Here is a 16,236-nt window from a genome sequence, read left to right on the forward strand (position 1 = left end):
AAATCGAAACAAATGTATATCTGTGATAGTTTAAGAAGCTGAAAAAACTGGTTATGGTGAAAAAGTGCAAAAACCTCGCCGTCGTCTGCTATTGGCTCTCAACGTGGCTTAAGCATCCTTATGGAGTTGAGTCTTCTAATTCCAAGTTAGGTTAATTATTCATCACTGATAAACAGCAAAATAAAATCACGAAATAAAATTACGAAATAAAATCACGAAATAAAATTACGAAATAAAATCACGAAAGCTGACGAAGTGATATAAATTAGTCGTGTAAATTTGTTTTCTGCGAATTAAATTTTTTTTCATATTTTCAAATTCGTTTTTCATTTTTCAAATTTCTAAATAACCTTGTGTTATATATTATGTATGTATTTTTTAAATAAATAAATTTTGGCGTTGAAATCACACAATATAACAAAACATAAACATAATTTACACAATTAAGGATTTTAGATTTATTCCACTTTCGTGTTTACCAGCGATAAAAAATAATCTTGGAATATGTGGTTAACTTCAGTCTAGCGAAGACTAAATTTCGAGATTTTTTAGTGATTTTAAAAATTTAAGCTGTTTACAATTTTGATTATGAAATGAATTGAGTTCATTGTAATTTGCAACCTGAACTAAATCAATATATTCGAAATTTTAAAATTATATTAATCTTAACGTTGAAATCACACAAAAGTAAACAGCACTTTTTACAGTCACCAGTATTTTGTAAATTGTATGCAATATACAGTAATGATTTAATCCATGGTTTAGTGTGACATGATTATTATTTATGAATTATTTTACACTGAATAAAGTAACTATTCGATTGACTAAAGCTCAATCAAATTCAATTACTCAATTAAAATTGTAAGTAGAATTGACAATTTTGATTTTAATTGCGAATTCAAAAATTACAAAAGAAAATGCAGCAAAAAATTGTTACAGATTTTACAAGTTAAATATGCATGAAGAGATCTCCAGAAGATAAATTTGTTGCAAAAATTGTCGAAATCCACAGATTTTTAATCATTTCTCACCTCTGGGAATTTATTTTCAAATTCTGCACGACCAATTTGCATAGCAGATCGTTCCCAATTTTGTAAAAATATACACTCCAGATTTTGACACTTTTTGAAGGAGGGGTTCTCAAGTTTAAGTTTTTTTTAGTTTCTCATCGAAGCTGGATGAAAAATGTGTTGATTTTGGTCACGAGTCACGATCGATTATGCTTTTTTACGCTTAATTTATTGTAATAGTTTCGCCCCCGATTTATGAAATTACCGGCTCACCTGACATACGCGTAGGCAGCGTAATACGTTGGCGACAAGGATTTTGGATTTTTCCTGAGGACAACGTACGTCTGTTTGTTGGCGTGGGTTTTGAGAGAGACGTGGTCCTCGGAGGGGAGCAGGACGATGACGTCTTTGTCCTTGTCGTTGGAATTGCGCTCGTAAACGACGTCACTCTCCTTCCCGTCGACTTTGTAAGGGGTGTGATAAGCGGTGAGGGAGTTGACCCTGTCGACCTTTTGGAGCAGGTAGGGATCATCCGAGAACTGGTCGAGGGGCAAGAGACGTGCGGCAGATTCGAGAATTGGCAGGGTCGCGTCGTCACTGGTGGGGGTGCCTGGAAATAAATGAATGGGTTGGATAAGAAGGGTGGATAAGCAGGGTATCTTATCTTGTTGTTTTTGGGGATAAATATTTTTTAATGTAAGTGTAGAACTTTTGAATTAATTGTAATTTAGGAAAGTTCGCAAACAAACCTTAAACTTGTATGACAAATATGAATTTATTGGAAAATTGTAATTTGGGAATTTAAGTTGGACAAATATTGTGGGAATTTAAAATTTTTCAGGGTGTGTAAAATTTCATTTTTTGTTAACATTGTAAAATCATGTTTACATGTAAAATTTTACAAAAATATTTCTTAAAAGAATTGTTACCCTACAATACATATATTTGTAAGCTTCCTGAGATCAAGGACGTTTTTTAGATTGTAAAAGTTTGTTAAATTATTTTATAACTTTCGGGTTTACAAGTTACAAATGACTGCGTGAATTGCCTCATTGTAAAATTCTAAGCAAAATTTTCCTTCAGGTTTTAATTTTCGCATGTTTTAAACTGATAAATCTACGTTTTAATTTTCGCATGTTTTAAACTGATAAATCTACGTTTTAATTTTCGCATGTTTTAAACTGATAAATCTACGTTTTAATTTTCGCATGTTTTAAACTGATAAATCTACGTTTTAATTTTAAGCTTGTCAAAATCTCTAAAATTTATATTTGTATTGGTGTTAAAGTTTGAAACGTGATTACTTTTTTACAATATCGTGCATGGACTGTACCTATACTTTAATTTTCTGATTTCTCAAAATCTTCAAAATTTATATTTGGCGTTAAACATTATTAAAGTACTGTAATTTTTTTTGATTACTTCAAGTTTTTCATACTTGAAAGTGTTCACTATTTTTCTGATTAAAATTTTAAACTTTGAAATATCCCCTAAGTCTGCAAAGTTACCAATGATTGAGTGAATTGACAACTAAATATTTTGGTAATTTTCCCTTAAACATTTTCCACATTATTGCAAATTAAGGAGTCTCACCTTCCCTCTTGTACATGTCGTGCCGCATTGGGTAATGGTATCGGTAGAAGGACATGGAATTTGACGATACTGGAATCTGGGCGAGGAGGAGGAGGGCGACCCCTAAACAAATCCAGCAAGGCACGCCAACCATTATGGCGCGTGGCGTGATTTTGCAAGCGTCCAAGAACTTAATCCTATTTCGGAAACATTTGCTTATTTCTTTCCAATCTAATTCCCAGGACGAAATTCAGGTGAAAATTTTCAAATTCAAAATCTAAACAGGAAAATCTTTAATAGACTGATTTACAATGGAGGTTTCCCAGCTTATGCTCTACGATTTTCAACAAATTATTGTCAATCGATCACAAATTTAGTTAGTATGAAATTTGCAAAAGACGCGATCATGTTTGGCAGAGATATTTACATCCGAAGAGGGAAAAACGCGCACGACGCTTCCAATTCCCCTCTTTTGATGCAAATATCTCTGCTAAACGTGCCCATTCGTGTCCTTTTAAAATTGCATATTAATTAAATTTCCGACTTATTGGCATTAATTTGCTAAAAATCGGACAGCATACGCTGGGAGACCTCCATTGTAAGATTTTTTTTTAGTTTTCAAAATGTATTCCAAAATTTTCTGAAATGCCGAAACAAAATTAGAAAGCGTATGTTTTTTGTAAAATAATAATACTTTGCCTACGAATTTCCGGAAGTAGAAGAATTATTATTACTTTGTGACTAATTACCTATTTAAAAAATTAAAAACCTGGCCTGTTCACTACGATAGGCTGCTAAAACGTATCGTTATACGTCTGGACGGATGACCTCGTTTAAAAATGGGGTGTCACTAAAACGCCAAGATGACATATACGCTCATAGGTATATTATGGAGCTCCATTGTGAATTAAGCAAATACATTGGTGTCCCTTTTCTTCGGAGAAGTGATGAATTGAGAATTATAAAAATATTTACTTTGTAAATAGTGAGTTAGTTCCTTATTTAATGTTGTGACTTGAACATGAAGGTAAAAAAATGATAACGATAATTTGTTTAATTTAATATTTACACCACATTTGGTAACGAAATTGTTACCAAATTGTGGTGGAGGCATATGTATGTATGAATTAAGCTGTATTGTTTGGATACGCACTATTAGAATTCTGGTATTGATTTCTCAGTATGAAAATTGCTACCGTTTGATATTAAAATTATTTACCGGTCCATAAAAATGTGTTATAAATACCACTTTAGTAGCATGATATATGAATAACGCTTGGTATTATTTTAATATTAGATTTCTAAGAGTGTGTTCATATATGAAATGTATTTAAATATGTATGTACATAAACATATATTTATGATATTAGATTTTAATGCAATGCACTTGGACAAATATTCGCAGTCTTAAGTTTCCTCAGTCGTTTTAATTATGCATAAATTGAGATTTTGACATGTACTGATTTTTTAAATTGGAAGCATTTCAAATTTTCAACGCTGCTTTAATAATTTGCCATAATAAAGCCAGATACGTTTTTATTTTCAATGTGAGATTAAATTTCAAACCATTTGTGAAAATTTTCACTTTATCATATTTTTTTTTTGCATTAGAAGTCTGCCAATTTTGCATGATGACTGCATTTCAAAAGCGAGTTCATATTACAACCAATTATGTAAATACTACTCTGAATAAATGATAGTTTTTAGTGCTCATGTACCAAGATGCATACAATCTCTTCTCTACTTTACTGAAACTTTCTTTCGTTCATTTAAAACATGCATGAAAATTAAAGTCATGAATCGATCTCATCTCGAGTCGAGTCTCGACAGGCATCAATAATTTCCGGATTAAGGTTCTAAATTATTACCAGGTTTTAACCAAGTTTAATCTAACCGGAAGTTTCTTATTCCGAATATTCTGCAATATGCAAGCCCCCCACGCCATGCGTAGGACACCCATCGATCCGAGTCTTTTTATTGCTCGGTTTATTCAAAAATTTGATTCGCAATTTAAATGCGGAAAAAGTTTAAACATACATACATGCTTCCTTTGAGTAATTACTGCTAAAATACGTACATACATATGTGCAAGATAAGCTTAATGCGGTCTAATTTAATTGTACAAAATTTAAGAACTAATGACCGAATTTACTCCCTGAAAGAGGCGTATTTCTATTTAATAGTGATAAAAGATGCGAACTAAAATATTAAAGAAATGCGTAAATATAATGCTACCGTACTTATGTATGTATACTTATTAACGTGTGTTATAAATAAATAGTGGGTAGAAAAAGGTATGGGTAGTAAAAGGTTCAGGTACCATACTCTCCAAGTTACACGCATTTTTATGTACCCTTCTTCCTTAAATCTAATTATTTTTGTACATACCCAACTTCCAAGAATTAAATTAAAAATGGGGCGGATCACGTAAAATTAGTGACTAAAAGCTACTCCGACGGTCAAATTGGAACAGTAGGGTCAAACAGTTTCGAGCATTTGTCTCTCTTTCACCTCCTGCCACAGACAGCTATTTTATCCCCTGTGAAATTGAGAACTACTTCTCAAGTGAAAATTCCCGATAATTTTCCCAAAAAATACAATTTTATAAAATGGCTTCAAGGTAGTAATATTCACCCCATAAAGAATTAATATAAATCTGAGTTACTTCTGAACGCAAACTGAAATTTTGAAGCGCTCTCCCTCATCAGTACTTGAAAAATTGATCCAGCAGGCCCTCGGAAATCCTGAAAATTTAAACATAGAGAGACTACATATTATGGGTAAGTAGTTCAGAAAAAATTATATGTAACTCTGGTTTGTTCATGTCTATACATTTTGTAAAGATTGGCTGGAAATCTTTCCTGAAAATATATTAGCAATGGTTTAAAAAAATGTATTTTATTTGTAGAATCCTCAAACTCGTTTTCACCAATTGGGACAAAGCGATCCGAGAAAACCGTTGGTAAGATTTTTAGTTCTCTAATTCTACAATTTTAAACATTCGACTACCAAGTTGTACAAAGATGCATAGATTACAACCTTAACACTTACAATGGAGGCGCAAACCATGTTCAGCCCAGATTATTTTTTGACCATGTTAGTTTGGAAGAGCAAGTCTCTAGAAACAACATTTGGTTCACCACTTGCGCAGATGCGCAAAATTCAGCACGTTATGGGCGCCACAAGTTCGCAAAAACGCATGATTTTTGATGCAAGGTCTAGCGCGAACTCACTCTCGACCACTTTTTGAGAACTTGTGGCGCCCATAACTTGCTGAATTTTGCGCATCTGCGCAAGTGGTGAACCAAATGTTGTTTCCAGAGACTTGCTCCTCCAAACTAACATGGTCAAAAAATAATCTCGGATGAACATGGTTTGCGCTCCCATTGTTAGTCTGACGAGTAAAAATCATGAATCGTATTTTGATATGTCAATTTCAGATGAGTTGTGGAAGGAAGTGGATTCAACAACCCTTCAAATCAAAGTTTTGACTAATACATTGGATGGATTACTTCTGCAAATTCGCAAATCAAATCAGCCTCAGCAGGCCGGAAATTCAGCGTCCGAGGACCGTTTTGAAGAACAAAAGAGGAAAATTGGCCATCATCATAGGGGAACACGTTTTACGACATACAACATTCGCCAAGACGAAGGGGAAGTTGATCCAGCCTGGAGGACCTGCCAGGAAAGCTCCACGGTTTATTATCCCCTTGTTCCAGCTCAGGGAACCACCCACACAAATGCCCCCCGCGACCAAACCTCATCGGCTAACTACCCCCCAGTACAACTTCAACATCTTAGGACACAAGCTGCTACGACTTCCCATGGGAACGCCTACGCTTACGCCGCCCGCGATCACGCGTATCAGCACAACGACCAGAGGTTTGTTATATATGTACATATTCTCAAACTATTTTCCGTTTCCGCATTTTTTGAGCTATGCTTATAATTTGTAGCTATTATCAATCTCCATGATACCAACCAAACCTCGAATGGACTGGTGGCGGACAGGAAGATGATCACCCTACAAACTCACCTCAAAACCTTTATCGCCCCCCACTAATCCATTCTTATTCTTACCATGATGTCGTTTTATCTGCAAGCACCTTTCTGCTTCTCAGAGTGAATTCATATTTTTGCTCGTGATTTATTTAATTGATGTGGATGATGTGGAAGTATATGTACATATCTAAATACCTAGACATTTTACTGAATATGAAAACGAAAATAATTTCTTAATATTTGCAAGGAATTTTAACAAATTTGTGAAAATTTTAATGTGCGTTTAATTTGAAAATTTTGTTGGCTTTTAATGTGCCATGTCGAAGTCGTTCTCACGACTTATTAATGTTTTAATGGGAATTTTTTTAAATGCTTAAGTTAAGCAGCTTAATATATCTCTTTTGGCTTTGGATACAATGTTCGTAATTTTTATAAATATAGCAGTACTAATCATGAATTGATCCATGTATAATTTCACAACTTAGAACATACATCACCATCATAAAGTGTCAATGTTCGGAAGACAATGGAGACCAAGCCCATTAGAATGCTGTGACCTAAGCTTGCGACCTAAATTACATTTACATGTTGTATCTTTGCAAGAGTTGGTTTTGATTTTGGAATAAAGTACCCACATATTGTGAAAAGTGTTAAGTATGTACTTGTTATTTACGAATCAAATCATGAGTATTTCTAACTCCCAAGTTATGGGGAAAGTGGGGAAAACGAGACCGAGAAAGTATCCAGAGCGGAGAAAGTCGGGCAGAAAATTGGATCCACACAAACGGATCAATATTTCCGGGCCCTGCGTAAGGAATGTTCGTTATCGATTTTTTTATGAAATTTAAAGATCGATAAGTCCATCTTATCGTAATCTTGGGTAGATCATCTCTTCTTTTGCACAAAATTAAGCCCATCCATTCTGCACAGCCCGGTCAACCACTCACCATTCTATTCTATTCTATGTACGAAATACATCCAATTTTACGGAATTGCTTGTACATATTGTGTTCCTCGACCTTGACTTTATTCAACAGCGTGGCCTGGAACTTCCTGGAGAAACAACTCCCCAAAAAATCCTATATTCATTGCGACACAGAAGATTTGGATTCATTCATCCACGAAAAAATGTGTCACTCTCGTCACTGAAGTGAACCCTGTGTGACCCAGTGAATTAATAAATTGCATAGTAAATTAATTAATCATTAAATCGATTCACTGCATCAATTACGCTTCTACTCGGATAAGAGATAAGTGAGTGAGTTATCAAGGCTGGAAGAATTTGATGAGACGGGGGTTATCATATACGTACATAATTTAGTGGTTGTGAAGAATCTGCTGGTGTGAGGGAGCTGACGAGTCAGATAACTATCCAGATAACTCGATATTTAACAACATTTCTTGGAAAATAGGCATAAAATTTTACGAGACGGGTTTATGTATCATGTAAATAATTTAGTGGGGAAAATTCTGTTGCTTGATTAAGAAGCTGATGAGTCAGATAATACGGTTGGATATCCATCGTACTCAGATAACGTGATATTTAACAACATTTCGTAGGCATAAAATTTTACGACGATTTCAAGGCAGAAATTTGATACGAAATGTGAGCTGAGGCGACAGTCGATAATAAATTATTCATGTAAATATCTAGTCTGTCGAGAAGTATTTAGCAAGCCTGGAGAGAAATTAAGTCTCTCCAGTTCAGTCGGTTGTGTGTAGAAATTTAAGATCTGAAGAGAATCTGACGTGATATGTAAAGTAGGATCGAATTTAGGTAGAAGAAGTGCTTTCTGAGAGATTTCTTGATTATTTGAGAATTGTCGTCGGCCTATTTTTTGTGATTTATACCGAAATACATATTAAATTTGTTACTATTTAATTGTGCCTGAATTGATTGAAATTATTCAGCATATCTTATTTTTTTATCGAATTATTTAACTACATATACCAATTAAATTGTCTTCAAATACTTGACACGAAAATGGCAACGAGTGACCACACGCAAGATTTAGATGGGGAAATTGAGTAAGTTTTTGTCGTAAATTTTGCAAAATTTTTGAAAATGGTTTAGTAAGTAATAATTTTTTTGGTGTAGTCATTTCAGCGAGTATGGAGGTTCAATTCGATTACGTAATCCGCACATTAAATTCATGTAAGTATTTCTGAATTAATTTAATTTTTAATTTTGAAATGATGGAAATTTTAAACTTTTAAAATTTATTTATTTACAGGGACCAGGATATCCTTTACCACTTGGGTAATTCTTATCGCATATTTGCATAAAGATTTAATGTCTAATAATTTGCAAAAAAAATTCTGCACAGCCCTGGGAAGTGAATCGCACGATCTCGTCGAAATGTTTGGTGATGTAAAATTCGGTATGAAAAATTGAAATTCAAGTGTTTACTTATTTTCACCCTTTTGCAAAAGAGGAGAGATGATAAATTGTAGAGTATTTTCTAAAATGATAAGAGTGGTTATGTGACCTACTTATTTTTCTGCAGTGTGCATCGGAGGGACGCCGAAACGCATGGAAGAATTTGCATACTACATCATGCGTGAGATTGGTCATAAAATTCCGACCGGGACGCAACTGCTCGATATCAGCCAGCACAGTTATCGATACTCTATGTGAGTCTTACGACTAATTTGCATAAAGCACATGTAATTGAATTTAGGACCTTAAGTTTCATATACATATTGTAACCTGATGTTCCTGTTACAATATTTTGAATGAAGGAAGGTAAATTTTAGTAAAATATTGCTGCCGTTATTTAAAAATATACAATTTCTAGTATTAAAATTGGAAAAAAGATTTCTTGTATGCGTAGCCTGATCTTCTCTATTGAAAGTATGTAAAAATTTGAAAATACTCATGTTATTAATCCAAAGATTCGGGTGTTTTTGAATGAATGCAATGAGTGGTCAACCGGTCAAAATTATTAAAAAATTGTCTGCGTTTTTAACGAATGAACAAAAATTAGGAACATATATATTTAAAGTTCATGAAAATTTTAGTAAAAGTTGTGTCTTTACCATCCTGTTTCCTAACTTGCGCCACAGTTAGATTATAACATTGGCGCAAGTTACTAACGTGTCAAGTATAACGGCACACTTATTTAATTTCGACGTGCAGGTACAAAACCGGGCCGGTGTTGTCGATAAGTCATGGAATGGGAATCCCCTCAGTGTCAATCCTTCTGCACGAGGTATGATAAAATTTCTAGATAAAATTCAAGATAAAATCCCGAATAGAATTTCAAATACAATTTTCGAACAAAATTTCGCGATTGAATGTCGAATAAAGTTCCTAATAAAATATGGAGATCAAATTTCGAGATAAAATGCCGAATAAATTTCTAATAAAATTTAGAGTAAAATTTAGGGATATAATTTCGAATGAAATTTTAGACTAAAATTTCAACCAAAATTTCGCATAAGATTTCAACCTCACAACTAATTCTAAATTCAGATCATCAAGCTCATGTACCACGCTCACGTGAAGGACCCCGTGTTCTTCCGGATCGGAACGTGCGGCGGCGTGGGGGTCGACGGTGGCAACGTGATCATCACCGAGGAGGCCATCAACCCTGACCTCGAGCCGTTCCACGAGGTCTCCGCGTTGGGCAGGAAGATCCGCCGGACGTCCAAATTGGACGCCGACCTTTGCGCCGAACTCGTCTCCATCGCCACCGAAATGGACGAACCGTACACCTTCCACTTGGGAAAAACTATGTGCACGGATGACTTTTATGAAGGTAAATTAATTTGGAAAGACAATTTAGGATATGTGAAGTGAAATTCCAGAATTTTGGGGATTTGTTTGGCCGGATTTTCAAACAAGTTTGTGCACTCAGGGAAAGAATAGGGTGGATTTTACACGAGTTGCATATTTTATGACTTTTATGAAGATAAATTAGATATGAAAAAAATTCGGAAAATTTGAAATGAAATTTCTGAATTTGGGGGATTTATTGGGCCGGATTTACAGAGAATTCCATATATTTAGGAAAAAATGAGTCTGGATTTTACACGAGTTGCATATTTTATGACCTTCATGAAGGTAAATTAGATAGGAAAATATTCGAATTTTTTGGGACGTGAAATGAAATTCCCGAAGTTCTGGGGTTTTGTTTAGACCGAATTTTCAGAGAATTTTGTGTATTAAAAATACTCAAGGACAAAATAGTATGGTTTTTACACGAGTTGCATATTTTTGTATACAATATTGGAAATCGAAATTCATGGAATTATGCTAAATTGGTCTTGATTGAGGTGTGATTTAGGAAATAAGAGGTGCGAAATTAATGGCAATTTTGACTCAAAATATTCGTTGATTTATTACATATTTTTGCGCTTCATTCATATCAATTAGGAAAATTTTTGAGTGCAGAATAGCTTCACATGATATGAAAGGTAATTGCTCAGACTTCCACTAAATTTTACTACGAAATTAGGTACTTCATGAAAATGTGCTAAATTTGTTTTTTTATTAGGAAGGAAATACGATGAATGAAATTAATTTAAAATAATTAATTTAAAATATCTGGTAATTGTTTTTACAATTTTGTGTCTATTTCACGCCAATGAGGAAAATTTTGAATGAAATCTATTTTTGAAGTGTACGAAAGATGGAAAGTTGTGTACGCCATTTTTACGCAATATTTACTAGTTACTACATTTAAAAAAGATTTTTGTGGTAAATTTACGCCAATGAACGACAATTTTGAATGCCGATAAATTAAATAGCATTAAAAGATCGGCGGTGCATCTTCCACCAATTTTTTTTCTATGTAATCGGGTCGAATCTCATGCAAATGTCTAAGATTGACTTTTAATATAAAATAAATTTCATTAAATTAATAGAGAATTTAATTTCAAATATATACTGACTAATAATACATTTTTTACGACATTTGCGATTAATTTGCACAAATTGGTGTAAATTTAGAAATAAATCACAGATTGTATAAAAAATTAGTTATTTTTTATACACTAATTTTTCCACGTAAGTAATTGTGTCGAAATCTGTGGAACTCTGGAAAATTTGATTAAGAAAAACTAAATAGAAAACTAACGGCGAAATTAATTCAAAATATTATTATTTTTTTTTTACTTATGTTGCGATTCGTTCATGTCAATAAGAAAAGTTTAAGAATGAGAGGTGAGTAATGCTATAAAAGATTTCTGGATGATCTTTTCATTAATTACAATTTTAATTAGATTATTTTCATGAGTAAAAAAATGTAATTGATACTGAACTGAATTTAGTGTTTATGTATGTATTATTTGTAAACAAAATAGGTATATGGAAAGAATTGAAATAATCGTGAAAAGCAAAATCATAAAAGCTTTGGCACGCAATTTTTAGATACGTGAACTTTAACAGAAAACATATTCCTTGAATTTAACACGAGTCGCATATTATCCTACGTAATTAATTGGATTGAAATGCATACAAATGTGTTAATTGATTTTGAATTGAGCTGGGATTTAGGAAATGAGAGAATGAAGAGATTAACTTTTAAATAATTTTTGTCTATTAATGTCAAATTTTTTGCAATTTTTCGTGACTTTTCTGGCACACTCATTCTACAAAAGAAAACATGGAATGCAAATGAAATATTAGATTGCTACACAAATTGGAGAACAATTAGACTAATTTCATTCATGAGTCGGGTAAAGTGTGGTATTTTATATGGGGCTAAATTTCATAATAAAACAAAAACCAAGAAAAGATTTGCAATCAGTTGTTTTTGAAAGTATGCAAGTTTTAAATTATTCCTTAAGAGGTTTATGAATCTATTAATTTTTGATACAAATTTTATATTTGTCAAATAGTTTTTTTGTGAATAAGTAAAATGTTAGAGTTCACCGCCATAATAATGATAAATCAAAATCTTATCAAGTAAATAAATTATATTCAGATGCGATCATGGGCTCTGAAAAAGTACAGACATCGGAAAAAATGTTTTATAAAAGTGATAATTCAAGAAGATAGACTCGCATTATTTCCATTTTATTGACAGAAATTGAAAAAAATTACAGAATTCAGATTGATTAGAATTAAATATTTAAATATTAACGAATTGAAGCGTACTTCTTGCAAGCGATTTGTTTGTCTCCTGGTCTTTATGTTATGGCACGATAACTTTCAAATGAAGTAATTTTTTAGTTCCGTTTTCGGATATCAACATCTAATTATTAAAAATCTATCTAGTTATTAAACTAATTATTGTTTAATATAAAAGTAAGAAGAACTGAATTTCATAATTAAATGAAACAACAGGGACAGATTTTAAATCAGTTATTTTGGAAACCATGTGGTATTCTTTATGACGTTTATGAATTTTTATTTTTGATGAAAATTTCACAATTTTCATGTAATTTTTTCTTGGACAAGTAAAATGGTAGAGTTTGTCGCCATATTTATAAATTATAATCGTGCAGAATATTTTAGTTGTGTTCAGATCCGTTGTACGACAAAATGTGAATGGGATATGAACACTACTTTTATTTGTGCTTTTATAAAATTTTGCTATTTTTTATATCCTCGACAGGTTAGTGTCGGTTGAACGATGCATTTTGAGAATCATGATTTTGTTAAATTTGTAATGAGAATTATACATTTTTAATATAGTTTTTTCGTGAACGTCAGAGTTTACTGCCAGACTGATAAATTATAAACGTACAGAGGATTAAAGTCGACGATTAAAGTCGTTTAGATCCGGTGGTGGTGATTCACACACATTATAAACATTTGCGATGTGATACTAGTTTTATTGGAGATTTTATAAAATTTTGATATTTTTTTATCAAAATGCCAATAAGCATTTTTTTATCCTCGACAGGTCAAGGGAGTTTACCGCCATATTGATACATTATTATGTATCAGGGTTCTTTTGAAGACTTTGCAAAATTATGAAAATCGAATAAAATTAAAATGCGACCTTAATTTTCAGATTTAAAAAAAATTGAATTTTTTGATCCCCGACAGGTCAGGGTCGGTTGGATGGTACATTTAGGGTATTATGAATTTTTTTATTTTTAATGAAAATTTTACATTTGTAGTTTTTTCGTGAATACATAAAAAAATGTCAGAGTTTACTGCCAGACGGATAAATTATAATCGTACAGAATATTTAAATTGTGCGCAGATAATTTGAGTGCAGGAATATAAAGTTACAGACATCAGAGAAAATATGAATGTGATACCATTTTTCTAAAATTTTCTAAAATTTTGAAATTCTGTATTTCTTTGACAGGCCAGGGTCGTTTGGACGGTGCATTTTGTGACTACACGGAGAAGGAGAAGATGTCGTACATCCACCACCTGCAGCGCCACGGGGTCACCAACATCGAAATGGAGTCCTTGGCCTTCGCCGCGTTAACGCATCACGCCCACATCCGCGCCGCCGTCGTCTGCGTCTCCATCGTCGATCGCATGGTCGGAGATCAGGTTGGGGGCAGAATTAAAGATTAATTTTTGTAAATAAATAAATTTTTATGACTGGATTTTAATTAAGTAATTGATTATAATTTAATTGAGTTAAAGGGTTGTAACTTGCGCCCATATTATAACTTCAAATATGGCGCAAGTTGTAAATAAATGAAGGGTAGATGCAGCTTTACGTTTTGAAAATTGCGAAAAATGTGGTCATTAATGTTGGAAAAGTAAAAGAAAAGTTGTTATTTTTTAAGGGTCAGTTTTAATGCCAAATTTTATTTTTGCGAGATAATTATTTATTAAATTGATAATTAGGTTGGCAGTTGTTCATAATTCCCTAATAAGGCTTTATGAAAAATGTATAAAAAGAATACTGTCGAATTAATATGTGACAAAATTTGCAATTCAATTAATCAAATTCCCACGATATCCCGGTAATTTGCATTTTACAACTTGTAATGGAACCTTATTTCAAGCTACACCTGGATTTTCTGGCGAGTTATGTTATAACTTCAACTCGTGGGTTGGATTTCTGCTTTATTCCCAGAAAACGGGGGAAGAAATTCAGAAAATTCCCGTGTACAATGCACCCTAAAAATACTCAAAAACTTCCGGAAACGTTAAAAATTTCCGAAAAATGTTCCTAAATTTCCCAAAGATTCTCGAAAATTACCGGAAACTTACTAAATTTCTGAAAAAGCTCTTCCCCCGCTTTCCTGGCAAACGCGTTTGCACTCCAAATCGCAGCTATATTTTTGCTGATTTAAAAAATTTGGATTTTGAAAAAAAAAATGTGCAAAATTATCATAATTATTACTAAATGATAACCTTTTTGCATTTTTGCCCTCAGGTCTTAGCCCAAAAAGAGGTCTTGAACGAGTGGCAAATGCGCCCACAAAAGTTGGTCGCTCAATACATCAAGAAGCATTTGGGCCTTTTGGACAACACAGGAACGAGCGCGACCGCCGCCGCCGCCGCGGCCGCTCGGCGCCACCTCGACCTTTCCCCCACCGCCATGAACTGCCCCCACAAACAAGTCCTCATCGTCAAGAGCCCCCGACGAATGAACATGGTACAACAAGAGTCGCAAAGCTACGACTAAAAATTTGTGTACATCGGCCAAACAAAATTTGATGAAAAAATGTGAAACGTAAAAATACGTACGTACGTACCTCTCGTAGAATGACGGCTGGACGGGTCATTAGATTTTAAAAATTAATGATTAATTACAAATTAAACGTAATTGAAGCGAATGAAACTTTGTTCAATTAAAAAGGATGAAATATATGAAATGAAATGATGATAATAAAATTATAGACTATATTAAAGATGAGAATTATGTAATTATTTTCATGAAAAGCTGCTTGTAAAATTTGAGACGGAACTGGAGTATCTAGATAAAGTGTAATGGAGTTGATTTCACACTAAATTTTGTCATCGGCTACGAAGCTACACAATTTTTGTGTGGGATTTCTATGGCATGGTAAACATGGCAAGATGCTCGTGTCGGTTCGATTTTCCTTAATTTTTGACAGGTTGTAGATCTTCAGCAGTAGAACAATAATTGAATTACTCGAATTGAAGGGTAACATCGACCTGAGTTCTACGTTGCATAGTGACTTTGACCCCAAGACAAGGAAAATGGTTAAGTTGCTCGCAAAAAGTTTTGCTTTTAAGTCTAAATAGAACTGAGGATAAGTGATCTTTGACCCCATGATTAGATAGGAAATATTTGCATTTTTTGGGACGGGGAATGAAATCTGGGGTTTTGTTTAGACCGGATTTTCAGAGAATTTTGTGTATGTATACCAGTACTCGCAAGGAAAAATAGTATGATTTTTACACGAGTTGCATATTTTTTCTTCGTGGGTTTTCGAAATGAATGGCATGCACAAAATTATTTTCAACGAGGTTGATGACCTGTTTAATATTTAACTAATTTTAACTCACGTTATTTAATATTTAAATATTTAACTTTCATGAGTGCTAACCAAAAGATTCGTTTTACACGAGATGCATATTTTTGTATACATAATCGGAAATCAAATTGATGGAATTATGCAAAATGGGTCATGATTGAGGTGTGATTTAGGAAACAAGAGGTACGAAATTAATGGCAAGTTTTATTCAAAATATTCGTTGATTTACTACATATTTTGCGGTTCATTCATGTCAATTAGGAAAATTTTTGAGTGCAGGATA

The 16,236-nt window shown here is 33.3% G+C and overlaps 2 protein-coding genes across 4 annotated transcripts; both read left to right on the top strand.

Annotated features, from left to right (window-relative positions):
* The first annotated feature begins 4,956 nt into the window (after window positions 1-4,956).
* Window positions 4,957-7,238, top strand: LOC110848252. 3 transcript variants are annotated; one of them, XM_035851117.1, is made up of 5 exons: window positions 4,957-5,202; window positions 5,275-5,362; window positions 5,491-5,544; window positions 6,023-6,464; window positions 7,070-7,238. In XM_035851117.1, the coding sequence occupies exons 2-5, from the start codon at window positions 5,359-5,361 to the stop codon at window positions 7,128-7,130; spliced, it is 561 nt and encodes a 186-aa protein (XP_035707010.1). In that variant the 5' UTR covers window positions 4,957-5,202; window positions 5,275-5,358; the 3' UTR covers window positions 7,131-7,238. The 3 variants fall into 3 exon arrangements, with proteins under 3 accessions (XP_035707010.1, XP_021951114.1, XP_021951115.1); XM_022095422.2 differs by having other exon boundaries at window positions 4,957-5,362; XM_022095423.2 differs by having other exon boundaries at window positions 4,962-5,362; window positions 6,539-7,238.
* Window positions 7,239-7,610: 372 nt separating this feature from the next.
* LOC110848251 (uridine phosphorylase 1) lies at window positions 7,611-15,364 on the top strand. Its single transcript, XM_022095421.2, has 9 exons — window positions 7,611-8,612; window positions 8,683-8,739; window positions 8,819-8,844; window positions 8,912-8,965; window positions 9,092-9,218; window positions 9,724-9,796; window positions 10,060-10,345; window positions 13,853-14,046; window positions 14,885-15,364. The coding sequence occupies exons 1-9, from the start codon at window positions 8,569-8,571 to the stop codon at window positions 15,134-15,136; spliced, it is 1,113 nt and encodes a 370-aa protein (XP_021951113.1). The 5' UTR covers window positions 7,611-8,568; the 3' UTR covers window positions 15,137-15,364.
* The last annotated feature ends 872 nt before the right edge of the window (window positions 15,365-16,236 follow it).

The sequence above is a fragment of the Folsomia candida genome, unplaced genomic scaffold (genome assembly GCF_002217175.1).
Source record: "Folsomia candida strain VU population unplaced genomic scaffold, ASM221717v1 Fcan01_Sc004, whole genome shotgun sequence".
Lineage (NCBI taxonomy): Eukaryota > Metazoa > Arthropoda > Collembola > Entomobryomorpha > Isotomidae > Folsomia > Folsomia candida.